Source organism: Mercenaria mercenaria, chromosome 1 (genome assembly GCF_021730395.1).
Source record: "Mercenaria mercenaria strain notata chromosome 1, MADL_Memer_1, whole genome shotgun sequence".
Taxonomy (NCBI): domain Eukaryota; kingdom Metazoa; phylum Mollusca; class Bivalvia; order Venerida; family Veneridae; genus Mercenaria; species Mercenaria mercenaria.
The window spans coordinates 23,982,862-24,010,188 of NC_069361.1; the positions used below are offsets into that span (position 1 = coordinate 23,982,862).

The window sequence follows — 27,327 nt, forward strand, 5'->3', positions numbered from 1 at the left end:
TAGACTGGCTTTTGTCTCTATGAAATTGAATTCAACAAAAAAAAAGGAAACAATGTAGAAATATAGTTATTACCAGTCTAGTGGCTAGTCTAAGTAGTGCCATGTGCAGTCAGGCAAATGAAATTAATGATTGTGTACAAAGTTACTAAAGCATGTAACCGTGTTTCATCGGTATAAGCGTAATTGCTCTGCACGGAGCTTTGAGTCAGAAACAATTGTGTTGATAATGATGGTTGTTTGACGTAATATATAAATAGCATTTTCCATGAAAGCAAGCCTGAAAACATTGTCATTAACCTTTTTCTTGCAATATCATTCACTCAAATGATGCCTAACAAAGTAAGTTTTCCAGTCTAAAACAACTACATTAAAAAATGTTCAAGTTTATTGGCTGTAAAGAGCTTATATATTAAGATAAATTACACGATGTTAACAACTATTGAGAACGCGACATGCAGTGTGTTGATCAAAGTTTTATACATAGATAAACTAACTGTGTTTTATTACATATAGATCTAACTGTTATTAACTAAGCTTACTTGTAAACATATGCATAAAAGATGAATAACGCAACAGAAAATATGACAATAAGTAAAAGGAGCGTTGACTGCTAATATGGCCACCGCATCTATCCCGTCGTAGAGGCCGGAGATGATTACTGACACCCCAAAAACTGGAATTGCATACGAGTGCATTTATGCATCACCGTCGTAATCTGCTAAACACACAGGACGTTTCTTTGGCTTTCGGGATACCACTCACGGCACACAAATGGCTTCCGTACCTCGTCACAGCGAGATAGATGCTCTATAGCTCCCTTTAATGTCTTTTGTGTGAAATATAGTATTATAATTGTTATACATTAAAAGCGAACTGTAAGCTGCCCGTTGAGGGTGCACATGTGGATTTAATCACTTAAATATTTTATATCACAAACCACTGTTTGTTTGAAGAGTGTTCCAATAACTAGTTTCCCATACGCAAATACAGCCACAGTTGAAGCCGTACATTCATTACCATCATCCATATATATCTCCTCGATGCTCGAAACCGTGTGATTTCTCATCTTAACTCTTATCACCTGTTATAAATTGAAAAATGCAAAATTAAACTAATAACCATCTGCAAGAAAATATGTGGCCAATATAACTATATGAGTCGCATCGTGAGAAAACCAACATAGTGCATCCGCGCAGTCTGGTCAGGATCCATGCTGTTCGCTAACGGTTTCTCTAATTGAAATAGGCTTTGAAAGCGAACAGCATGGATCCTGCCCAGACTGCGCTGGTGTGGATCCATGCTGGTCGCAAATGCACTTTGTTGGTTTTCTCATGGTTCGGCTCGTATGTTTGTAAACTACATCATTATGTATATAAAAGTGATATCGACTGTGTTTCTCAAGTAAAATATATTACTCACAGTCAAGTTTATTAATCTTTTACAAAACAAAAATATTTCATTCGAAGTAGTTCTATATGCTTGTCATCTCTAACAGCTATCCACTAAAGCCATTCCTTTCATTTGAAAATAACGTTTATAGTTATGTTGAATAACACAGAAATTAATGTTTTAACCTGTGAGGGCTGTAAAGCTCCAAATATTCCATAAAAGTCTAAAAGTTTCCACAACACTGGATGACAGCCAATCCAGAGATCTCCATTTTCATCCACGTTAATATTATCAGGTGCGGTATCCATCTCTACATGCTGATCAAGAAAGCAAGATGTGTTACAAATAAAATATTCTAATCTGAATTATTAAGTTTTGAAATAATTCCCATTAAATATCATATCTGACATAAGATATTGTGCTGTACGTGCATGTCAATTGAACGAAGTCGAATATTAAAAGCGCTAATGCACTGAGAAAACGTGATTCCCGAACAAGCGCGACGAACAGAACGGAAGTCATTTCATTCAAAGTATTTCTTACTTCACCTGTGGCAGCCCATTTATGCACTCAAGCAGAACTATTGCTTCTGGACAAGATCCATCGAGCAGTTCAAACAAACATAAATCAAAAGGAAATCTAATAAAGGATTCTCTCAAAAGAATTTGTTTGAAAGTTTTACACATACTGTAATCAAGCGAAACCAAATCAACAAATTAAAATAATATATAAGGATGCGTCTGGTCAAGCTCAGTGAAAATGAATAACGCGGCTGGAAAGGCCATTGGAAGGCTACCTGATTTAGCTCTTATGGCCACTGAAGCTGTAAAACAACCATTTGAACAAACTTAAGACAGTTCCATACATGGATGTTTTGGCCAAGACTAGTAAAGACCCATCAGTATTTTCTAAATCTTCCTTGAGCCTGTCCAACAGACTCGGCAACTTAATTAATAATTCCATCTTAAGACCACTTTTCAACTGGATTTTCTCAAAGATATGTACATTTGAAAAAAAAGTCGTAACCCAGGTAAGTACAAGGTTGTTATTTGACTCGCGCCGAAATCCATTTAATTTTTTGCCACCTAACTCCGCTACGTAAATCATCCTAAAACATAATAGGATATCCTTACCTCATGAATAATTAAAATGTCAAATTTTTGTGGAGGTGTAAAGAACTGCTCTATATTAAACATTATTTGAATATTCAGTTCAAATAATTCATTTTTGCATAGGAAGGTTTGCGATTTCAAACTTGTAAAATATCCATTTCAGACTTTAATATACAAACAAATTAATCTGTCTAGAATAAGCATCAACCAGATTTAAACAGGATGCTTTGCAAGATTTTTTTGCTGAATACATACTGTACTAATAAGAAACATTCGCTTTAAAATGAAATGTTTTTAAATGTTCAGAATACTTTTGATCAGGGGAAATGTTGATTCCATTCGGTAAGAAATGTCCCGAAGAAACGACTATTGCCTTCTGACCGTCGTAGAAGAGGACCTTGCCATTCCTGAGGTGGGATAAGTGTTCTAACTGTATGCGCAATAAGTCGTTATACATCGTGTACTTTGTAATGTAAAATTTGTCCATACCAACCACAACGAGATTGTTCATGCTGAAAAAAATGTGAGTATCGATTACTTAGAGTACCTCACTGAACTGAAATATTCAAAAAGGTATCGGACGTGGTGTATTTTTCTTTTTATTTCAAAATGTAAGTAATCAATTTTGGACTGAATAGTTTTCATGTGAATAAAAACATAGAACAATTATGTTTTGTCAAATCGTTTGCTCTCAATACGCCTGTCAGTTAATGTAGAGTTATAGTACGGTTACATAGGAAATAAAGAAGCAAGCAAACAGACTATTTCTTACGAATGTTTCTCATTGCAGAGTTGGTGCAGCCGTTCTGCGCCTGCGCGGAATTATTATCAAATGGAACGCACGGCAAAAATACTCATTTTTTTGCATGTCCGCACGCATTTAGTGTATAATGTGCATAATATACCGACTAAAGGTTAGGGTTAGAATCACCATGATTACAAAATATATACATTTAAGGTATTTTTGTTCAAATTTAGTTAATCCGGTATATACCGGAGTCTGTAATATATCACAGGCGCACCAACTCTGTATTTAGTCACAGCCATTTCTTACAAGGTAAAGCTTGGGTCTGTTATAGACTTGATGTAAGACAGCTTTATTGGCATCTCGACTTCGAAGACTTGCACAACATCACCAGTCGCTGGGTGGGTAATGACATAAACGTACAGTCTTCCTGATAAATGCAAATAAAAGTATATGGTAAATAAAAACAGATAAGGAGACATAAAGTATGCAATGCGTGAAGAGCAATATTTTCGGCACAGTTTATACCCATTGTCAGAAACTCACGACCGATAAATTCCGTTACAAATGTATTCTTCAGTCACCGCTCGTGAGATGCTTAGTTAACATTTTGTAGCGAGTATGTTATGCCCAGTCACAATACTCGTTCTTCAAAGAAGCGTCTGTAGCCCTGCTGATTTACTCGGATTAAATACAGACAAAATTTTGAGGCCCTTCATGGTGCTTTTTATTTACCGCTCAGTTTTACATGTACATGGAATGTGTGTTTATATTTTGCAAACAGAACAGTAATGAACTTTTGACATGTTTTAAAAATATGTTGTTTAAATATATGAAAATTTCGCAAGGTTAAAAATGTTACATAAATACATGTACATATAAATGTTAAGGAATTTGCTGTTTGACAGGAAAATCATGATAAAAGCAAAATTACTTGTTTATCCTACCATATTTTAGCAACAAATTTTAGTTGGCCGGTGAAATTCAATATCTACACCTCTGTATTCATATAAATGGTAACTGCATGTTAAACAAAATTATTCATCCACATCTTTTGCGAGTTTTTAAATATCTGTAAAATGAATGCATAATTGGATTTGGTTTACATTTAAATATGGTATTAACAAAATTTATAACTTTCTTAAAGTGTGAGAAAACTTATATTTTGTAATACTTTAATTACGAATAAAATAATGCCAAAATATCCAGGGTTCGTTAGAACTTTCGATTAGTATATCTAAGGTGAAAAGTACTCATTTTAAGCTAAAATGAACAAGATTTTTAATTTAAATAATTTTGCTACCGCGACGAACATGTATCCATATGCGGGCCTCAGAAACTGATTAGACAGCTCGGTCATATTCATGTAGTGTACACGAGATAAACTTCCATAATTTGTCAGTGACAAATTAATGAACGGTCATGGCATTAAATTAATGAAGGGTACTATGAACACATGGAATATCTGGTCTTCTTTTTTCTATATAAAATTGACAAAGTTCCAGTGCCTGCAGCACACATCAAAGACACATTTTAAATGTTTAACAATTAGACCCAAAATTGAAGTGGTAGTGTATGACCGAAGTTCCTATGACAAATTCTATCATGCTATTTTATATATTAATAGAAGTGCTTATAGGTATACGGACACTAAATAGAAAAATGGTGCGTAAAATTGTATTGCCTAATGAAAAAATAGCATGATAGAATTTGTCATAGGAATTTCACAAAGGAATCAACGTTCAATGAAAAGAATATGAATTATCTCTAAATGCTTGAACAATTAATCTGGTTAACTATTTAAATTCACAAAAAATCCCAGGAGTATGAATAACATTCTGACAACACTTATGTAGTTAACATTTGCGGAAATGTTCCCGATTTCGCAAAAAACATGTACAGCTTTTGAAATAAGAACTTGACAACCAGATAAAATTCGCAATCATTAAGGGCATGATTGACATTCACAAATACCTCGAATGTATAGATATTATTTAACTGAGGAACACTTAAATATCAAGGCTTTTGCGAGTAAGAATTTAATAATAGGTAATTGACTGAGTACGAGGTCTTTCTATAAAAGAAGACCTGTCCACGAGCTACATGTGACACAAAGCGTGTTTAGTGAAGCTCTCTCTACAGAAAGGCCAACAAAGTATGAGGTCGATATCCGGCTTAAGCACCGTCCAACTACTTGTCAACCCAAGCCTGAAGAACATGTCAAGAATACTTTTATCATTCCACGCCGATATCTGCTTGCCGTATAAACTGTACGTTTGTACGGTCAATTGTAGTTTATCTGGCCAATATTACTGAAAGCCATTATAACTGACGGACTACATTTTTAAGTAGTTGTACAGTAGGCAGTGTAAAATGGCTCAAGAGTTCGAAGGACGTGACGACAGCACAAACATTTACTCATTTTATGAGAACAGAGACAGTAAAACTAAAAGTTATTCTACTCTATCCTATTATACCTCAGTAGGGAATAGTATGGTGACAACTTTTAGACTGGATGAATCAACCTCGACTGTGTGTATTTGTGACGTTTTTACATTTCTAATTAGAATTCTAGATATTGTAATTTTTTATTCTAAAATATTCATTGTTAAAGGCATTTCATTGACTTCACATTGTCTTGCACGTATTTGGAAGTAACCTCTTTAATGTTTTTATTATTCTATTATCTAATTAAAACTTTAGGGCCGTGGGTAAAACAAAAGAGTCAGTCGGGTTAGCGGAAACAATGTTTTAGGCCTTCTTATTTAAGCTATAAGTAGGAAGGGACATCAGTGGTTCTAAAATTCCAAGTCACTTCAAAATTCATAGATTAACCTAACCGAAACATAAAATATTAAAATTACATTAACTTTACAAAATGTGTAATTTTAGCTTGCAATCAATATAATTTACGTTATTTTGTTTTGGACTTGTCAAACATTTAATGTAATAAACAGTATATATATCTACATGTATCTACATGCTACTCTACTCAGTTTTAACTAAAATGAAAGCGATTGTCTGTTTTGTTTTGTTGATACAGGATCGAATTTACAGACTTTCTTGATTTCTTTTTTTGCGCAGCTCTACCCGTATAGACAGACCTTTTTGTTGTTCATACTGGTCTTTTCGAAATGTATAGACCAAACTAAGCAAACATAAGAGTAGGTGTGTGACAATGTGAGCAGTATTTGTTGACACGATAGAGGAGAAAATGTTCAATCTTCGGAGGAACAAGAGTGGAATTTCATAATGGTCTTGATAATATTGCAATGGATATGTTTCAAATAAAAATATTTAACATTCATTACTACATGGAATGTTGTTAACAAACATAGTTGTATACATTTAATGTGAAAATATACTAAAGTGTTTAATATATACGAGAATACCTGTTTTCGGGTCTCTCCATGTTGAAAGACCAAGGGGAGATGATAAGATAGAGCTCGTAGACTGAACGTTTGTTTTGTTGAGAGTAAACATTCCAGGAGTTCCATTAACACCTATAGCTGAGACGTCACCAGTGATCTTATCAAAGCTAAATCCCTGTTTGCAGATAATTTTAAACATATAACCGTATACTGTAGATAAAATTAATATTTTGAGACCTTGGCGTAAAATAGCTTAACGGTTAAACGTCCTTTTTAAAAATATTTTAGTTATGTAACGCTGGCCTTTTATATGTACGGTACTGCCTTCTCCCCACATGGATAAGAGGTGGGACCGGAGAAGTTTCTGTCAAATTGAACGAAAACCTTGTCTCACTGGAACTGAACTCGATACCCTTTTATCATCAACAAAATAAAGCCGACTTCTATTATTTACTAGCAAAGGGTAAAATCATGTATAAAATAAAAACATCTTTGTACCAACACCTATCACTGCAAGTATTATTTTAAAGGGAAACAAGTAATTTGTCAAACACTACTACATTTTTAAAAAAAAAGATAGTTACCTGGGGGAAAAGTTTTCCCTTTTGAATTTGTCTTTATCAACTTTGATAAAATCTGTTATGACATGTTCGTGTGATCTCACTTAGTCGGGAGATTCTTCTTTTTTTTTTTGTTTGTCTTTTTTTTTTTAAATGTATTTCATTATGAAACGTGGGGGCATTTGCCCCAATTCAGCTTCCCTGGATTTTCCCAGTACAAACTTTCCCCGTAATTAACTCCCAACTTCCCCTCAAAAATCAGAGGTGGAGGACGAATGATTTCACACACTGTTTTTATCATATCGTCACGTAGAAAAACGCTCTCATCTAAGGGAAGGGGGGCGGGCGGGCCCGAGATCCTTTTTTAAAGTTTTCAGCTTTTACATTCTCTGTTTTTTAAAATTTTCAAACAATTTTCTTTCGTAAAAAAAAAAAATTTATATTTATAAATGATTTTTGATTCCCTACTGACAGCACTTTTTTGCCAGTTAAAAAAGATCTGGAAAAAAATTGTTTAAAATTCATTCTAAAAATATTTGTGTTTAAAAAATTAAAAATTGAGAAAAAGAATATTTTATGGGGAATGTCTCCTTTTTAAGAAAACAGAATACTTTTACGAAACGTTTATCAAAAACGACTTTGGCGTCATTTTTTTTCGTCGGAAAGGGGGGGAAAAAAACAAAACTTTCCCTTCGATAAATGAAAACCCAAAAATTTTAATTTTCCAGTCTTTTTTATTTTTTATTTGCCATTGTAAATGGAAGTAAAATTACCCAGGGAATTGCGGGGACTTAAAGCAAATTATAATGAAATTCCCCCTTTTTTTAAAAAAAATATAACCCCTTTCACTTATTGCCTTACGAAACAATTTTTTAAAAAACACAAAAACTTTCAAAAAAATTTATTCAGGTATAATTTATAAACATAACACTGTTTGGCGCTGGTGGTACACTATTATTATTAATAATGCATGTCCCACAGACAAATTGTTCTAAATAAAAGTATCCAATCGTTGCTAAAAGTAACATTACATGGCCGATTACTATCTGTTCGATTTAATCCCTCCCAAATATAAACTAAATCTTGAAGCTTGATGACTTATAAAACAGTTCCCAAACCCATTTAATTTTAAATGGTCTCATGAATTGGGGGGCTTTTCTGCAGCAACACTAGAGGTCAAATTTTAAAACTTTTTTGAAAGAAATGCCTCTGTTTTTTTAAATGATCAACCAAAACGTATCTTCACCCTTTGAAACAGGAAAACTTTTCTTCGCTTGATTAAAATTTGTCAACCAAAACATCTTTTTGATTTTGAATGGAAAAGTACTGGAGATTTCTTGTGTGCCCTTTTTCCCAATTATTATTTAAAATATTCTAATCTCCATCAGACCCCCTTCAATCAAATTTAATAAAGTTTATTGGGCTTTTGAAACGCTATGAAAAAGATTTGATTTTGGGAAAAATTTTACAAATTTTATGATCCTATTGATCGGTTTTCAGTTTTTCTGTCCGTATTGCTGACAAGTCCTTTCCCCTAAAACTTCAAATGGTAAACATAAAAATAAGCCGGGGTATAATGATGATTAAAGACTGCTTTTTCGAAACAGAGGGGGCCATTAAAAAGTTAAATATACGGCGACGAAAAAAAAAAACTTACAATCAGTTGGATTTGAGAGCAAAAGCTCGCAGAACTATAAAACAAGCAAAGAAAAAATCATGGCATTCATCGTTTTAAAAAATTAATTTAGGTTGGGTTTAAAAAAAAGCGGGAAAAATGATTGCAAAAAAAGTAAAAAAAGGGAAAAATCTTAAAAGTTTCCCCATCTTACAAAGAAACCAGTCTTTTGCATCTGAAGGAGGACATTCCCAATACATTTGGGGTAAAATTTTTCAAAAAAACTCTTCATCAAACAATTAGAAAAAAGGTTTAAAAACATAAAATCAAAAAAGAAAGAAAACCTTTTAAATTTTGATTAAAAATTAATGATGAAGATTATAAAAAATCTTTTCACTCACAGAATTGCTTACGTTTTAAAATTTAATGTCCGATACCGCAGCTGGTCCGGACCAAAATTATTATAAACTTTTAAAACATTTCCACAAATCATTAAAAATCCACTTAAATTTTTAAAAATATTAAAAGGGAAAAACTGGCTTTTTTCCAGTTTCCCCTGGGGGAAAAGTATATTATTCCAAATCCCAAAAACCCCGGGAAAGATAGCACTAACCCCAGAAATTATAGACCATTGCACTTACCAGTTGTTTATGTAAAACGCTGAAGTATGATCAACTCTAGTAGTTTGGTTCTTGAAATTTAAGGGCCCAAATTTCAAAAATTTTAAAGCGGTTTTCGCAAGCGCGCCAGCAAACTGACCTTTTTTCGACTGGAAAATTTTATTTCGTGTGCATTTTAAAAAAAAAGCATTTTGTGTTTATTTTTCGATTTAGAAAAAGCCTTGACACTACTTTGGGAAAAAAGGTTTTTTTGAATGATCTTAACGACTTAGGTTTAAAAGGTCGTCTTCCAACATTTTTATCGCAATTTTTATCGATCGCAATTTTAAAAAACGTGTGGTTTACCCTTTTGACCTTTTTTAGCAAAAACAGGGGTTCCAAGGTTCTTTTTTCTGTCACATTTTTAGCATCAAAATTAATAAATATTGTGAAAAGTTTGTCACCAGGGATGATTGTTCATTATTTTAGACTTTTAATTTTTATGTTCAAAAAAAATGCGTCGATTGAACGCCCAATTTCAGCTGTTTGAAAAAAAGTTCAAACTTGGGGAATGGAAAATGGTTTTAAATTTTTTCCCCAACAAAAATCATGTGTCCACTTTTTTCAATTACGGAAACAACATTTGACCCTGAGCTGTTTCTAAAAGGTACAAAAAAACCCTTGTTGACAAGCAAAATTTCTTTGGGGTTATTTTTGTAAAAGTTTTTTTTATAAACATAAAATACCTGAAAGCCCAAAAGTTTGAAATCGTTGAATCTTTTAAAGGTAATTTCAAAAACTGATTGGGAGCAGATCGCAAGTTTTTTAAGACGTATAAGCTTTGATTCGACCAAGCAGATTACGGTTGTGTTATTTAGGTTTAGCCCCGAAAAACTTTTTTACAGTACTGGATCTATTCTAATCAAGGTCTTCGTATTGCTCTTGGCGCATTTAGAACCGCCTGTTGAAAGCTTTTAGGGTTTTAAGCAAACGAAACCCCCCCTTTAACGGAGGAAAAAACGTCAAAGAATATGCTCTGAGGGTAGTGCCAAAAAAATCCAACCCTGCTCTAAAATCATATTTAAACCCAAATACCACGATTTGTTGACAGAAAACCAAAAAAAATTAAACCTTTTTGGTTTCGATTGATTAAATTTTATGAAAGGGAAAAAGATTTTGAATTTCATGATGTAAAGATAAATTTTGTTTGAATACACCACCATGGACTTAATTCTCCAACATTCTTTTTGATATGAAAAAACCCCTTTAAAAAGGCTGAAACAAACCCTGAAAAATTAAATCCAAATATAACGAAATCAAAACGGCTTACAAAGTCATTTTCCTATTTATACAGATGGTTCAAAAGAGATTCAAATTGGATGTGCCGCCGTTAGCCATCTGCACAAACAAAATTTGTTTTACCAAATAACGTACAATTTTTTCAGGGAAAGCAAAAGCAATTGATTTGGCCCTTAATTTTATTTCAGAATAAATGAAAAAAAGTTTTATTTTTTTTTCCGACTCACTTTCTGTTTACAATCAATACCAAAACCTAATACAGAAAATTCCCCCATTCAAAACATTCTTCTCAGGGGTTTTGAACATCTTTTAAAAAATCCTCATATTCTGTTGGGTTCCTAGCAGTTGGGATTTATGGAAATGAAAATGGATACGAGCAAAGAAATCACTTTCATTAAATCAATCTAAATTGAAAATTCCATATACTGATTTTTAGGTCAAATAAAAACAAATAATTTTTTAAAAAATGGCAGCCCCCGGGAACAATGCTTCGTTCAATAAATTCGTGAAATTAAACCACTTTAGGTGAATGGCACCAAGGAAAAAGATCTGTTCGCGGGAGGAATTGTTCTTTCCGTTGTCGGGTAGGATCCGGTTTTTTCAGATTTGCTGAACATGAAGATCAAACCCAATGTATACCATGTCAAACACCACTTATATTAAAATTTTTAAAACGACTGTTAGCTTCGATCCACAGGCAACTATTCAATGTTAATCTCTAAAAGAGCTGTACGGCAAATTTCAGCCGACAAAATTTTTGCAGTTTTGAAGAAATAGGTATTAACATAAAAAACTGAACCTTATTTGTTATTAATCACCGCTTTTATACTTTTTAATGTTTGCATTTGATTTTTTACACTATTTATGTTTTTACGTTTTTTCTTCAATGGTTTTATTTTTGCTTTCCCAATTTAACGAAATCCTTTTAAAACTTTTTTCTCGGGGTTATATGACCTTTTTGTTTTCGTTTCCCCTTTAAAACCCCCCAACTATTATTCTTTCAATTCATTGTTCGCCCGGATAGGGGACAAAATCGGGGACGGGAAAAAAATTACTAGAGGGTTTTAAAAGGTTTTTCCAATTTTTTGAAATTTACCCAAAATTTAATTTTATCTTGAAAAAATTAAAATTTTGGAAAAAAAATTTTCGACCCTTTTTCCCCGGAAATTTAACGATTTGTAAAATTTTTTTTTCAAAAAAACAAAAATTTTTGAGAATGCCCGTTTTTCTTCATTTTTACCTTCTTTTTGAAAACGGGAAGTGCCCAAAAAACTATCCGCGCCGAAAGCCCTTTTGGGTTGAACAACTTTGATATGAAATTTTTTTCTGCCGAAAATTGGGAAAAATGAAAAAATGATAGAAAAAAAACGAGTTTTTATTGCCTTTTAACGTGGGGCCCAAAACAGGCGTGCTGGTAATGTTTGCAAACCCCCATAGCTAAATGTATAGGTTAATATAGGGAAAAGCGGGGGCCTTTTGGGAGTGTTAATGGCCCTGACAAGGGTGAAATTTGGCCCGAGGGCTTTAGCCGAGGGCTATTTCTTCTTCCGGGGCCCCATTATCCTCAAAGGAAACCGTTTTCCCCCAATATTTTTAAACCTGTTTATTAAATGTTTACCTATAAAAATAGTAAGAAAGGGTTTTTTTTTATTCATTTTTATGGGTTTTGCATCTTCGGGCACAAAAAATTTTCGCTTTTAAATTTTTTTAATTATTTGTATAAGAGTCTTTTTTCTGTATAAAATCAAATACCGGGGTATTTTTTTTCTTTTTGTTTATTGCATTATTAGGGTTTAAAAATACGTTATTTCACGAGGGAATACACGATGTTACGCTAAAGGTTGATAAAAAAAAACGAAAATTTTGCATTTTTTTCCCCCCTTTGAAACGCCCATGACGTCATTTTTTTTTACGGACTTTTGTTTTCCCCGCGTTTATGCCAGGGCCTTATCGAAAAGGGCCCCCGGGGTTATTATGTTTTAATGGGGGATAATGCAGGGAGCAATGCGATAATGGGAGAATTTTCCCCACAAATTTGTTACTATTTATGGGTTATAAAGGTAAAAAGTTTCATTAAAAACCCAAAGGGAAAAAGCTACACATTCAGGCCGGGGCTAACTTCTACTTTGATATGATATAAAAAATTCATAGCGGGTTGTAAAAAAATTCCCAAAGTGCTTTTTCCCCTTTAAAATTAAACAACTTTTTAAACTTAAAAAATTAAATATCAATCCCTTAAAAAAACCCAAATTGTGTGTGGAACATTCTCAAAAACCCACGGGACACAATTTGTAAAAATTCTCTCCTGAGCGTATGGGCCCCAAAGGGCCTAAAATTTTTTTAGCCCCCTAAAGGGCCGTACCCGTGTAAGTTTGTCACCACCCGCGGGGAAATGGAAAATTTTTTGAAGTCATCAACTGAAATTTTGGGTTAAAAATTTTTTTGATTAGGACATATTAAAAATGAAGAAATTTTTACAATTATTCATGTTTAAAAAGTCGTCCCCTTTAAGCTGACCAGGCACTACCAAACCCAAAAAACTTTTTTTTTTCCCATTTTCCCAAGACTGAAAATAAAAAAACCAAAGTTCTCAAAAGTAACAACCAGTTTTTAAATTTAAAAAGTTTTTGTGTGTTCAAGACTCCCTTTTTGGTCAACCTTTGTCTGGTACTTGAAATGAATTTTGTTGGTTTTTGATTTTCACGTACTTTGAAATAAAATTTACCCTTTCTCTGTCCCAAATTTTTGTAACGGTTGTTCATACGAATCCATGATTTGAATCCAATCTTCTTTTCTGACTTCATTTTTAAAACATAATGGTAAACAGAAGGAGTTGTTTTCCTTAACATGATATCCTAAATTATAAAATTTAAATTTTTTTGGGGAAAAATTTTATTTTAAAAAATTTAATATATATATCAAAAAAATTTTCAATTTAAACAATATTTATACTTTTCAGCCGAAAAATTTCCTTTTTTAAAACAAGTTTAAAAAGTGATTTGAGATTTGTTTAAAGTGCATAAAAAATAACCATTTTATGTGTAAACCCCACCTCCTGCCCACTGTCACGCTCAGTCCCCTGGGTTTAAAATTTTTCCCAAAACCCACTTAACAATATTTTTGACTAAAAAAAAAATTTGGGTTTGTTGAGCAAACAAATAGCTTCAAATGTTGAATAAATTTTCCCAAAATATTTTTCAAAATTTTCTTATAAAATACTTTTTGAGATAAATGTGTAAAAAAATGTTTCCCCTTCCTTCTCGTGCAATTTGACCCGCGCCATGAAAAAAACCAAATATAGTGGTTTTGCGCCCAAACAGGATCTAGCCCAAACCCTGGCATCAGCCCCGGGCTTCCCGGGAAAACCATGCTGGTCGAAAAGCCAAAAATTTGATTTTCTCATGGGGGTGGCCATTTGCAACAATTTGGTAAAGGTCCCCAATTTTTAAAGCACAGAGTTCTCGATTTCTTGCTTTTGGGGAAACCCTGTGGGGTTTTAGAGGGAACCCTGTGTTAAGCTTTTTTTAGATATGAAGGACAAAAATTTCAGCCTAGGGAAAAGTAATTTGAGTTGGACTTCTTTCCAACAAAAAATTACCTCTCTAAAAAAAAAAGTTACATTTTATCGGTTTTAAAAAATAGCATAATCAATTACTGAAGGTTGGTCAATATGTTTTGGGTACAACAAGGTCCACCCTTTTAAAAGGTTGGATGGGTAAATAAGATTTTAAAGCTACCGGAATTTTTAATATTGTCTCTAAATTTACCCCCTTGGGCATTGGATAAACCTTCCTGCGTTATGTTTGGACCCCTTTTTCTTTTTCCCAAAATATGAAACCCAAAAAATTTCTTTTCTTCTTTGAAGTGTCTGGTGTCCCTTAAAGGGTTTGTAAAGTCTGTAGCAAAAAAATGATTTTTTTTTGCCCTTTATTTGCCATTTGAATGTCGTTTTTTGGGCCCCAAATATGTCCCATTGTCCCCGTTCAATTTCCATCTTTTAAAACCTGCTATTGCTTTTTTAAAACGCTTGTCATAATTATCCCACACTAAATTTAATAATATTGCCTTTACGGGATGCAGCAGTGTTTGTGAAGCTTGTTCTGTTACTAAGAAGCGGGAAAATTAAAAAAAAAAAATTGACCGAGTGATTTTTGAAAGGGGTTTTCGATGAGATTTATTTTTTTTAATCTATTCTTTTGATATTTCTGTCGTACTTATTTCATATCATCCTTATTCAATTAAAAAAATACCCCCAAAAATCAGTTTATTTTTTTTTTTTAAATAAAGTATGGGAACTCACAAAAAAAATAACTTTAAAATAGAGATATTATAAAACCTTGCAAGTGTTTTTTTTTAATCGGGATAATTTTTAACTACAAAATTTTATATTTCAATTTTAAAATAGGGTTCCGTAGAAATTTTTGCTAAAATTTACATGTATTTTTCATGTTTATTTATGCAAATGTCCAGCACTTTTGTATGTTTTTTTTCCCAAAATTTTAGGACTGAAAAATTTTTGCCTGACCTAGGGGGCCTTAGGCTAGTGCAATCCTAAACAAACACAAGATTGATGCCCAAAATTTTTTACGCTTTTAACATCCTGTAAAGCCAAAAACTTTCAGATTTTGGTCCCAAAAAATATTTTTTTTTAGCTGAAAATTTTTTTAAAAATTTTAGGGGTTTGGTCATTTATAAACATTACAAAAGTACGGTTTATTCTTTTTTTTTCTAAGCTATTTAAAAATTTCAAAATCACGAAAAAAAGTTTTACAAATAAACTATAAAGATTTTTTAAAAAAATACCCTATTGTCGCATGACATCTGACGCCAAGGGGGGGTTGTAATCATCCTTTGTATTTTGACACCTTGTTGTTTCGAAATGTTTAATTTCATGTTTTAATCATTACAACTGTGGCTCGCTTTTTTCCAGAGTTCCTATGATAGCTTCAAGGGGTCTTAAAAAGAAGGGGATGTTGGAAATTTTAAATTTTTTTTAAGCAGCTTCCCAAAAATTGGTTTCTCAGCAAGGGGTATTTAGGGGAGGGCTGATAAAGTATACTCATTTTTTGTTTACATAATGAGAATGCAGCTCCATCTTATTTCCCCCCCTTCTGTTTTGCTTTTTTTTCATTTGTCCCCGGGTCCCTTTAAAAACCCTTGGGATCCTTTTTCCCCAGATACCCGCTTTTTTAGGAAATTACAAAAGAAAAGGGCATGTAGCAGGGGAGGGTTTACTGAATTATGTTTTTCAGTTGGTTTTTTTTTAATGGGGAAATCTGAAAGTTAAATTTATATAAAAATTTTTTTTATTGGGTATAAAATATTATTAAAAGCGTTTTTTAAAGAAATTTTATCCATTGGACTTATTTTAATGTTTTTCAGGGATTTGGCCCCACCCAAAAAATAAAAAAATACTAAAGCAAAATTTTAATTTAAAAAGGGTGTACAGTTAAAACATTCTTTTAATTTCACAAGCCCCCCTGTGTTTCCCTTTTTTTTGTTCGTTTTGTTCATGGGGTCGGTTTTTGTGTGACGCGTTTTTTGTGGAAAGTGGTTTTTTGGTGGGGCGCGTCTGCGTACTGTGGGGTTTTGTTTTGGGGAGGTGCGTTTTTTGGGACGTGGCATTCCCCGTTTGGGTATTTGTCTTTGTTTTTTTTAAAAACATTCATCACAGGGGGTGTTCCCTTTTTCCCAAAATTAAAAAAATTTTGTTTATAGCATGTGGGTGTCAAATGACCCGTGCTGGTATTCATAAAGCTCCAAAAGGAATATTTTCCCTAAAGGACTAACTGAGAGAAAAGTTCCATAGCATTTTGTGGACAGTTGTCGAAATGTTGGAAAGTTTTAACAAAAAATTTTCACATACAGTCTGGGATTGTAATGATGATTATCAATAAATCTTTTTAAAATTTTTTTTGTGCTATTTTTGTTTTGGAAAAAAAATTTTTCAAAGTTCCCGGGAAGGATTTTTTTTTATCCCTTTGGGGCTTTATGAATACGAGCCCCGATGTCCCAAAAAAATTTTCTTTTCAAATTTTTATTTTTTTAACCCTTTTATTCATTACTGTATCACCCTAATCCAATTACTGTAAAAAAACAAATTTTAAAAAAAACACAAATTTTTGTGATTAAGCCACGTACCATTCTGGTGTATTCAGTAAAGAAAATTTTTTATCTTTTTAATATTTTGGACCATTACAGGGTTTATGATCAGCCTGCATATCCATGAAGTTGATCCTGACCGGGACTGTTTGGGCAGCACGTTTCTGGTATGCATCCCTTTTTTAAAAACGTTAATAGTTTGGCCAAAATTTAAAAAAATGGACAAGGTTTATTATAGAAAAGTAAAAAGGGTAAGGGGTTTAAAGTGGGTTATAAAACAAAAAATAACATGTCATGCGGGGGTAAAAAACCCAAAAATTTTTTAAAGGAGCTTTGAAAAAAATTTGGCATAGCAACTTTTCCCCGGGCGTTTTAGAAAAAGAAAAAGTAAGGGAAAATACAAAAATTTTTTGTGGGGTTTTTAACCATGACCTATTTAACCTGTATTTGGGAAAAATACTGTTTAAGATTTTTGAAGTGGGCGGGGGGAAAAGAAAAAACTTATTACATTAATAAACTTATCTATCTCTATTCCCAGAGGGGCTTTGCCAAAACCTCAAAAGGGTTTTTATGCTTTGAACACCCAAAAATTTTTTTGGGAAAAACAGAATTTGACCTTGCTATAACCTTAAACCCTTTTATTAAAGTCTTCACTCAATTCCCTCGCCACCTAGGTTATGCTACCCCTTTAAATCAATACTTGAAAAGGTTTTAAAAAGTTAGCTCCATTTATTGGAAAAAATGAAAAGGGAAATTACCCTTAATAAAGTTTCAAAACTTTGGGGGAAAAAAAAAACCCCAAAAAAACCCCTTGGGAATGTTTTTGTTAAAGATTACTTTTTGATAATGAATCTATGTTGCCAAAAAATCTTAAACTTGCCTCCTGACATTTTATAAATTTGTTTCTGCCAAATTAAAATCTCGGCTGTTGTGGGTTTTTTTAATTTTTTGTCAAAACCGGGAAACCCAATATCGATAGGGAGAAAAAAGTTATACTGTATTATATGTCTGTTTTGTGAAACGTCGAAAAAATTTAGGGCTATCCGCAAAATTGGGACAGTAAATTTTTTTGAAATTCTTCACCTTTTTAAAACCTTTCGAGAAGCACTAAAAGTCCCCCAACAATTTTTTTACCCTACTTTTTTTATTATAAATTAAAACTAAAATTGAAAATATCACTTCAAAAAACCCTCCCCGCTTTTCTTCCCCCCCGGGGGAAACGATAGAGAACTCTAGCATACTCCCTCAGAGGTGACCGGGGGGGCCATTTTGGGCCCAAAATTTGTCCAAGATGGCGCTTTTTATGTCAGAGGTCTATTGGGGTAGAAAAATGGCCCAGGGGGTTTAGATTGCAACCAAATAAAAAAATGAACTTCCCCAATTTAACATCCCTTTTAGAGGTCACAAAAGTTTTGATGTGTTTGGCGGGAAAGTAAAAAAAACAAAAAAAAGAATTTCAAAATATTCCCAATTTAACACTAAACTCTAAAAAGATGAATGAAATTTAAACTTGGATTGTTTTTATTCTGAAATTTTTACATTGGAACCCCTTTTTTGTTTATTTAATTTCAAAACCCCCAAAAAAAGAGAAATTTAAAATGTAATGCTGAAACAGCAAAAAAAGAATTATCAAAGGGGTTTGGTTAACGGTAAAATTTTTTGAAATAAAAAAAAAATTTTTTCAAATTTTTTAATTGTTTCTTTTTTACCAAAATTTTCACCCTTTAATCTTAAAAGTGTTAATTTTTTAAAAATTTAATCAACCCTGGGAAATCCCGTTTTTCTACAACCCGCGTTTGAAAAAGGCTATATCTTCCGCGCGTCGTTCAATTGTAACATCCCCCAAATTTTATTCAGGGCGTGCGGGGGCCCCAAACCAAAAATATTTTTAAAAATTTATGTGTTTTTCGAGTTATCCTTTTTTTATTTTTTCCAAAGACAGTAAAATTTCACACAAAAAAATTTTTAATTCGGGCGCACATAATTTTTGTGCAAAACGGCTATTGTGGATACTGACTTCCCCCCGGGGGGGTTGATTTTATTTTTTTTTTAAAATTTTTTTCGTGAAGTTTTTCAAGTGTAAAAGTGTTTTTAAAAAAAAAAGTGAAATTTTTTTTAAAATTTAAAGTTTTTAAATAAAAAATATCCCAGTTATAAAACTGGATAGTTTCTTTTCCTGTTCAGTATATTTTAGCGAACACGTGTAGTAAAATGACGACTGACATACATTATCACATCATCCAATAAGAATGGTTTTGTAATCTAGACCGGAACCTCACCAGGGAAGTTCATGCAAGTTTTTTTTTTCTTTTTTTTTTGGAACGTTGAAAAAACTATAACTACGCGTTGTTTTTCTAAGATAAGAAGTACTGAAGAAATGTGACCGGTACACAATGGAAGATAAATTACCACTTGTATCTATAGTACACATTTACCGGCCCCATGTGGTCTGGGACAATCTGTGTATGAAAAGAATTGGAACCACTGCCTTACCCTTGCATGATCGTAAGAGGTGACTAATAGGGTCTTAACACTTGGTTTTGCAGTAACTCTGTGATTCCAGCTGGTATGCAAATTTTGATTCCATACCTTATGTTTTAATTTCGATGTAAATGAGATGTGGAACTAAAATTTGTAGTCCCGTTTGGCGCCATATAACCTATACTGTGTTGGTGCGCCGTAAAACACAAATAAAAAAATAAATACACACATTTACCGAGCTGCTTATTTTAGGTATGAAATGCGCGATTGAAACATTTTAGTATATATTCCCGTTCATGACCATGGATCTTATAGAATACCTAGGGGTAGGGTATAACATGTACAGAGGCATTCTCTTTCTCAGTGGTTTGCCGATCATATTTAATACCACAATTGGTTGTGTTTCACGTCAGAATTGATAGAAAAAGCGAAAACTCCACAAGTCGCTCAACACGGTAAAAAAGAAAATGTTGCAGACTCCAAAGGTCGCTCAACACGGTGAAAACGAAAATGTTGCAGACTCGGTTTGATAGAGCCTATTCATTTACTTTTATAGTAATTATGTAATAATAATTTAAATATATGTGTACCATGTCAAACACCGCTAACTATTAAACACATTTTAATCGACTGTGTGGACTTTCCTACACAACGCAGTACATATTATGACGTTCAGTCTTTGAGAGAATTATTTGACAACGTTTGGGTCGGAAATATTTATCGTTTTAAGCAGATAGGAATATATCAAAAGATCTAACATTCTTATTTTTATTTACATCTTGCAATTATTATGTTTGCAGCTGATATTTTAACCACACGTACATACATTTTTACATTACTGTTTTTAGATATGCTTTACATTTTTACATGGATGCTTTAGATATGATTTACATTATTCATAGTGTTCTTTACATTTTTACATGGATGTTTTTAGGTATGCTTTACATTTTTACATCAATGTTTAGGCTTTACAGTTGGCGTTTGCAATATGACTTCTTCTCGGCGATATATGACCATATTGTGTCGATTCGCCGTAAAACCCAACTCACTCACTCACTCACTTAAATATATGTTTTAAGTGTATTTACTACGGTGGCTTAGAGGGGACATAGGAAATATTTTATTTATCACGTGCGCACGTGATAACTATCACGTTCACACGTGGTAGCTAACACGTTCGCACGTGATAGCTATCACGTTCACATAGGAAATATTTTATTTATTACGTTCGCACGTGATAGCGATCACGTTCACACAGGAAATATTTATTTATCACGTGCGCACGTGTTAGCTAACACGTGCGCACGTGATAAATAAAATATTTCCTATGTCCCCTCTATGCCACCGTAATTTACTTATTTGTGTAAAATATTTTCTTTACTGTTCAAGGTTTTATGTATTTAAGAAGTAATAAAATGACAAATGCAGACAATGAAATAATAGAAAAAAGCTACATACCTTTCAAATATGAATTCACTTTGCTAGGATTTCTTTATTCATTTAACAAGACAAAATGGCAGAATTTTTAAATTTATAAATACCTTTTTCTATAAAAAAAGGTAAACAACATTGTGTCTGAAATCATTAGTCCTCTGCCTCTGATTCATGTAGGGAAGTTGGCAGTTACTTGTGGAGAACACGTTTGTACTGGTACAGATTCCAGGAACACTGGTAAGGTGAACTGCCCGCCGTTACATGACAGAAATACTGTTGAAAAACGGCGTTAAACCCAAAACATACACACGGCTACTAAACGCTAGCGCCACCACCAAATTGTGGTGATAAGGAAAAGAGCTATCGACATTTCCGTGGTGCAGCTATCACCCGTTTCTACTTGTAAACACGTAAGTAAAGTTTATATTTAATCTTATATTTTCATTGATAATACTTTTTTTTCGAAAATCGGAGAATGTAGTTCCGTGTAACAACACTTTTACTACAAATTTGGGTGTAATTTCATTAATATATTACGCAAAATTGTGGGCCAGGAGCTTTTCTCCCTAATTTGACAGTGGCATATTTTCATATCTGCCACTATTCCCAACGCCATTCCGGTGAATAGGGCACACTTTTAAGAACATACCTGCGGATGCAAATGGTGTAGAAATGAATTACACGTATTCCCATACACCAAAAAATTACGAAAGACACAGTAAAAAGTTAAAACACGACTAATTTGAAAGTGGTGGCGCTATACAGTAGTGGTGGCGCTGTTGTATAGATTAATGGCTGATATATTCCCAATTTTAAAATATGAAAATGTCTGTCTGCCAGCCACCGAATATCTACAATAATCGATGTTATCAACTTATCCCACATACACCCAAATTACGTTACTCAACAAAATACAATGTAGTAACCTCTACATGCTCGTAAAATAATCTACATGTATATGGATTCAGATTGTACATCTAAGCTCTACTGGTTAATCGTATTTAATTGATTGGAACTGAAAATGTACTGTACTCACTTTTCAGAAAGAATTGTGAAAGTAAGGTCTTTTGTTTACAATGGCATCAACGACGTATAAAAAAAAGGGGAGTAACTTTCAGAATCTTAATATAACAAATAAATTCTGCACTATCTTCAAATTATTTCCTGAACACAAATCTATGTTTGAAATAAAAAGTATTTCTACTATTTTCTTGGACCTGAATTTAAAGTACACTTACGTTTGTATTGAAGTAGAATATTTAAAGTTAGAAATAATTCTACATTAACATTAAACAAAGGAAACTATTTACTTTGACTACAAGAGTCCCAAGGGCTCTGTGAGTATTTTGTTCTTCTTTTTTTCTTGGATAGAGAATGTTTCATAAAGGTAAGTAAACTATGATCGTGTTTTTCTTTCTTTAATAACATAATTCCTTGCGGGAAAATTATCAATTAGAGAATGTTGGTGTTTGTTTTGTTTCGGATACGTCAGCAGTTCGTATTATTGAATGTCGTAACAGCGCCACCACTACTGTATAGCGCCATCACTAGAGTTTTTAGCGCCACCACTTTTAAAAATTCTGGTATATTTCTTCTAACCCGAGATTCTATTATTCATGGTGTGCGCGTATATAATTATTTATCATTTCTACACCATTTGCATGCGCAGGTATGTCCTTACAGTGTGTCTATTCATCGGAATGGTGTTCGAATACTGACAGATATGAAAATGTGCCACTGTCAGATTCGGGAGAAAAGCTCCTGACACCACAATTTGCATATCATTTTAATGAAATCACAGCCAACCTGTAGTAAAAATGTTGTTACACGGAACTACATTCTCCGATTTTCGAAAAAAGTTTTATCAATGAAAATATAAGATAAAATATAAATTTTACTCACGTGTTTACAAGTAGAAACGGGCGATAGCTGCACCACGGAAAAGTCGATAGCTCTTTTCCTTATCACCACAATTTGGTGGTGGCGCTAGCGTTTAGTAGCCGTGATACAGACAAACAAATAAAAGATGCATTTATCAATGCATTTCTTTTTTCATTTGAATTTAATTCCAAGTAATTGAGCAATTTTCTCACCTCAGTCACTGGTCTCCGGTACTCGGCAATAAGGGGCTTGATTAAGAGTAACGAGCCCATCCGCTCAGCGGACTAATAATTACTTAAATAAGGCTAAAACGGCCATTTTCGTACTTCTGGTAGGCACGGGTCTCGAACTTTTGTCCCTATCTTAACGTACTGTCTGCAAGCGCCCTTATATATGTTATAATTTTGTAGGTGCGTCCTTTCAGTAAGCAAAGATATCTCGTACATTATCATATGGCCAGCATGCGGTCGGCAGTTAAGCTAAAACGCGCTGTAAATAAGGCTGAAACGGCCATTTTCGTACTTCTGGTAGGCACGTGTCTCGATTGTCCCTATGGTAACGTACACCATTCATGCACCGCTATATATCGTTTCATTTTGTATGTAGGTCCTTTAAGTAAGTAAATGTATATCATACATTATGATATGATCAGCATGCGGCCGGTAGTAAAGCTAAAACGCGCTGTGAATAAGGCTAAAACGGACATTTTCGTACTTTTGGTACACACGGGTCTCGAACTTTTGTCCCTATCTGAACGTACTGCCTGCATGGGCCGCTATATATGCTATCATTTTGTAGGTACGTCCTTTAAGTAAGCAAATACATATCATACATTATGATATGACAAGCATGCGGCCGGCAGTAAAGCTAAAACGCGCTGTAAATAAGGCTAAAACGGCAATTTTCGTACTTCTTATAGGCACGGGTGTCAAACTTTTGTCCCTGTGTAAACGTACACTATACATGGGTCGCTATATATGGTATCATTTTTGTAGGTAGGTCCTTTAAGAAAGCAAATATATATCTTACATTATGATATGATCAGCATGCGGCCGGCAGTAAAGCTAAAACGCGCTGTGAATAAGGCTAAAACGGACATTTTCGTACTTTTGGTACACACGGGTCTCGAACTTTTGTCCCTATCTGAACGTACTGCCTGCATGGGCCGCTATATATGCTATCATTTTGTAGGTACGTCCTTTAAGTAAGCAAATACATATCATACATTATGATATGACAAGCATGCGGCCGGCAGTAAAGCTAAAACGCGCTGTAAATAAGGCTAAAACGGCCATTTTCGTTGTTTTGGTAGGCACGGATCTCGAACTGTTGTCCCTATCTTAACGTACTGCCTGCATGCGCCCCTATACATGTTATCATTTTGTAGGTACGTCCTTTAAGTAAGCAAATATATATCATACATTATGATATGACCAGCATGCGCCCGGCAGTAAAGCTAAACACGCTGTAAATAAGGCTAAAACGGCCATTTTCGTACTTCTGGTAGACACGGTAAGCAAGTTCCATGTTTTACACTCACGGAACATAATGGGCCTCCGTGGCCGAGTGGTTAAGTTCGCTGACTTAAAATCACTTGCCCCTCATCGATGTTGGTTCGAGCCTCACTCGGGGCGTTGAATCATTCATGTGAGGAAGCCATCCAGGTGGCTTACGGAAGGTCGGTTGTTCTACCCAGGTGCCCGCTCGTGATGAAATAATGAAATAATGATGAGGGGCACCTGGGGGTCTTCCTCCACCATTAAAGCTGGAAAGTCGCCATATGACCTATCATATGTCGGTGCGACGTTAAACCCCCCCCCCCCCCCGCCCCCAACAACCCCGAAAAAAATCTTTAAAAGGTTATTTGTTAGATAAATATTTATGTATGTAATAAGTAATACAATTGCAAATGCAAACAATGAGATAATGGAAAAAATAAATAATGTACCTTTCCCACTCCTGGTATGTCACTCCAACGTTTGGGCGCATTATATCCTCAGATGCAGTTGTTAATGAAAGAACACAAAGCAGCATAATCGATTCCATCACAATAGGCAAATTTGTGAATAAAAATTATTCAAACACATAGTAAATGCTATTTTGAGCTATTGTTGTAGTTGTTAGACTCACTTATCTGCCGGTCCAGTATGCGATGAGGTGATACGAAGATCTACTACAACTAATTGAGCAATTTTCTCACCTCAATCACTGGTCTCCGGTACTCGGCAATTAAGTGCTTGATTAATAGTAACGAGCCCATCCGTTAAGCGGACTAATAATTACTGAAAGTAATCTCACCTGTCCTCTTTACTCAACGTGTCATACACCTAATTACAATTAGAATCTAAGACCTGGGTATAAATCTCTGGAGAATATACTCGCAAATCAGACGACTTAGTCTAACCACTAAAGCAACAGCTGAAGTGATTTACTGCGATCAGAGATAGTTTCGTTATTATTCATTGTGTTCACATAAATTCTTGTTTAAATTCTTTTAAATTGAAAGTTGATTATTTCCATTCTTTAAATAGGGACTTGCATTTTCCAATTTAAAATTTAAATATTCTTCTTTTTTTTCTGAAGGTTTTTGACCTTGAGAATTTCATTTGAAATTAATTATAGTTCTTTATTTAATGTTTTATTTTTACATTTCACTTACACTTATTATCAAATTAATATTTTTATTTTATATATTTTTAAACATATCTTGTGTTTTTGCGGTTTATTATCGCCACGGAAGAAGTAGCATCAGCCGTCAGCCAGAAGAGATAAGGGGAAAAGAACTACAAGGTAAGCAGTTTTTAAACTTGTTCATATATGAATTTCCTCTAACAGGATTTCTAACTTCATCTAACAAAAAACAAAATGGCAGAGTTTTTAATTTCATTTTATAAATCCATTTTTTTTAATAAAAGAACATGTATCAATACATCTTGTTTTTCAAATTTCATTTCAAATTAATGAAGATTCCCTATCAATAACAAATGAGTAGGCATATCAGTAAGTAATTAATACCTAAATAAGGAGATATTAATATTATGAACTTCCGAATAGACAGCCATCCAGCTGGCTTACGGAAGGTCGGCGGTTCTACCCAGGTGCCCGCTCGTGATGAAATAATGCACGGAGGGGCACCTACCGCATCTTCCTCCACCATCAAAGCTGGAGCGTCGCCACATGACCTAAAAATTATGTCGGTGCAACGTTAAACCCAACAAAGTAAATAAATACAAATAGACACTTCAAGCATACACTCAATAGGACATACAGTACAATCATTATAAACAAAACGCTAAGCCTCCTGCTCTGGGGACCGTTCTCGGCTACCCCGTTTATTCAAGAAGCCAATGCACATTCTCTAACAATAGCAAATAGCAAATGAGTAGGGGCCTCCGTGGCCAAGTGGTTAAGGTTGCTGACTTCAAATCACTTGCCCCTCATCGATATGCGTTCGAACCTCACTCGGGGCGTTGAATTCTTCATGTGAGGAAGCCATCCAGCTGGCTTACGGAAGGTCTGTGGTTCCACCCAGGTGCCCGCTCGTGACAAAATAATGCACGGAGGGGCACCTTGGGTCTTCCTCCACCAATAAAGCTGGGAAGTCGCCATATGACCTATCATGTGTCGGTGCGACGTTTAATCCAACAAGAAAAGGAAATGAGTAGACATTTAAGTGAGTGATTAATACATGAATGAATAGATTAATACATTAGCAAATTCAAAATGAAACATTCAAGCATGCAAAAATAATTAACATATTTAAACACTTGAATAAGTACAGTGCAATCCCTACATAGCAGCACCCTTTAAGAAATACAAATATTTACTGTTAAGTAGAGGTTGTTTTTCTGAAAACGCAAATTTGATAGTTCATTTCAGCTTAGGAAAATTTTGATTATGTTATTAAAGAGAGCTTTTTGAGATTTTGTACTGTACTGTTGTAGATAATACATAAGTAAAGAAATACCTATGTGTATAGCCAATCTAGTTTCTCGCCATCTTCAGACCGGCGAGCACCGTAGTCGAAAAATAGCTCCTCATCTGCTTGGATATCTCTTGTCATGTCGCGAGTAGCAGAACAACTTCTGTCCCATTCACTTCCCTCCGCATCGGTTTCAAATTCGGTTTCTTCGAAGAATGATTTACTAATCGTCCGGGGCTTGCATGAAATTCTCCTGGTGGGTGACATCCACAATCCGTCGACGCGTTGACACACATCTTTATTCCATGCTTGTTTCCGGAAAACAACATATAATTGCATATAGGGGAGGCAAATCCTTCAGTCGTCTGTCCGCTTCCTGTGCTGTCCTGATCGCCCCGTGATAGTTGCAAACTACGTCACCGGCCTTTATCATGTCGTCAGTTGCAAATACTTCTTGTCCTTTTCCGTCGCTGGTGTCTCCAATACAAATGTGTTTCAAGTTCTGCTTCTCGGTGAATATTTTAAAACCCTCCTCGCTTCTCTGTTTGAAATCTGTCTTCTGTTGGTCTAGTAATTCTATCCTCCTACTCTGTACTTTGATCAGTTTAATTTTGATACTGCACTTGTCACACAGGTCCTCCGACGTTGGTGGTTGTGGGGCCTCTTCCAGCTGGGCAACGGGAATCCTCTTCTGCTTCGCTGTCCTGGCCAGTTGCTTCTGCGCAAAATATTCAATCCACGCCTCCTCCTTCTGGTACCGCAACTTCCGATTTATGTGCTTGGCCTGGTCGACCGACCTCACGTTGAACTGCTGCAT

The 27,327-nt window shown here is 34.3% G+C and overlaps 1 protein-coding gene across 1 annotated transcript; it reads right to left on the reverse strand.

The window, feature by feature from the left end:
- Nucleotides 1-372: 372 nt before the first annotated feature.
- Nucleotides 373-27,327, reverse strand: LOC123545724 (serum paraoxonase/arylesterase 2-like). The gene is made up of 7 exons (XM_053536479.1): nucleotides 26,926-27,327; nucleotides 6,639-6,792; nucleotides 3,556-3,676; nucleotides 2,813-3,013; nucleotides 2,416-2,497; nucleotides 1,575-1,706; nucleotides 373-1,081 (listed from the first exon to the last, which is right to left on the reverse strand). The coding sequence occupies exons 1-7, from the start codon at nucleotides 27,325-27,327 to the stop codon at nucleotides 908-910; spliced, it is 1,266 nt and encodes a 421-aa protein (XP_053392454.1). The 3' UTR covers nucleotides 373-907.

What these genes read in the sequence shown, in the direction of transcription:
- LOC123545724 (XM_053536479.1), bottom strand. Translation starts at nt 27,327, where the DNA reads ATGCAGCAGTTCAACGTGAGGTCGGTCGACCAGGCCAAGCACATAAAT. An exon ending in ACATGATAAAGGCCGGTGAC is followed by an intron (nt 6,793 to 26,925) that starts GTAGTTTGCAAC and finishes ATCTGCAAACAG; the next exon opens with GGATTTAGCTTTGATAAGAT. An exon ending in GAGCTTTACAGCCCTCACAG is followed by an intron (nt 1,082 to 1,574) that starts GTTAAAACATTA and finishes AATTTATAACAG; the next exon opens with GTGATAAGAGTTAAGATGAG.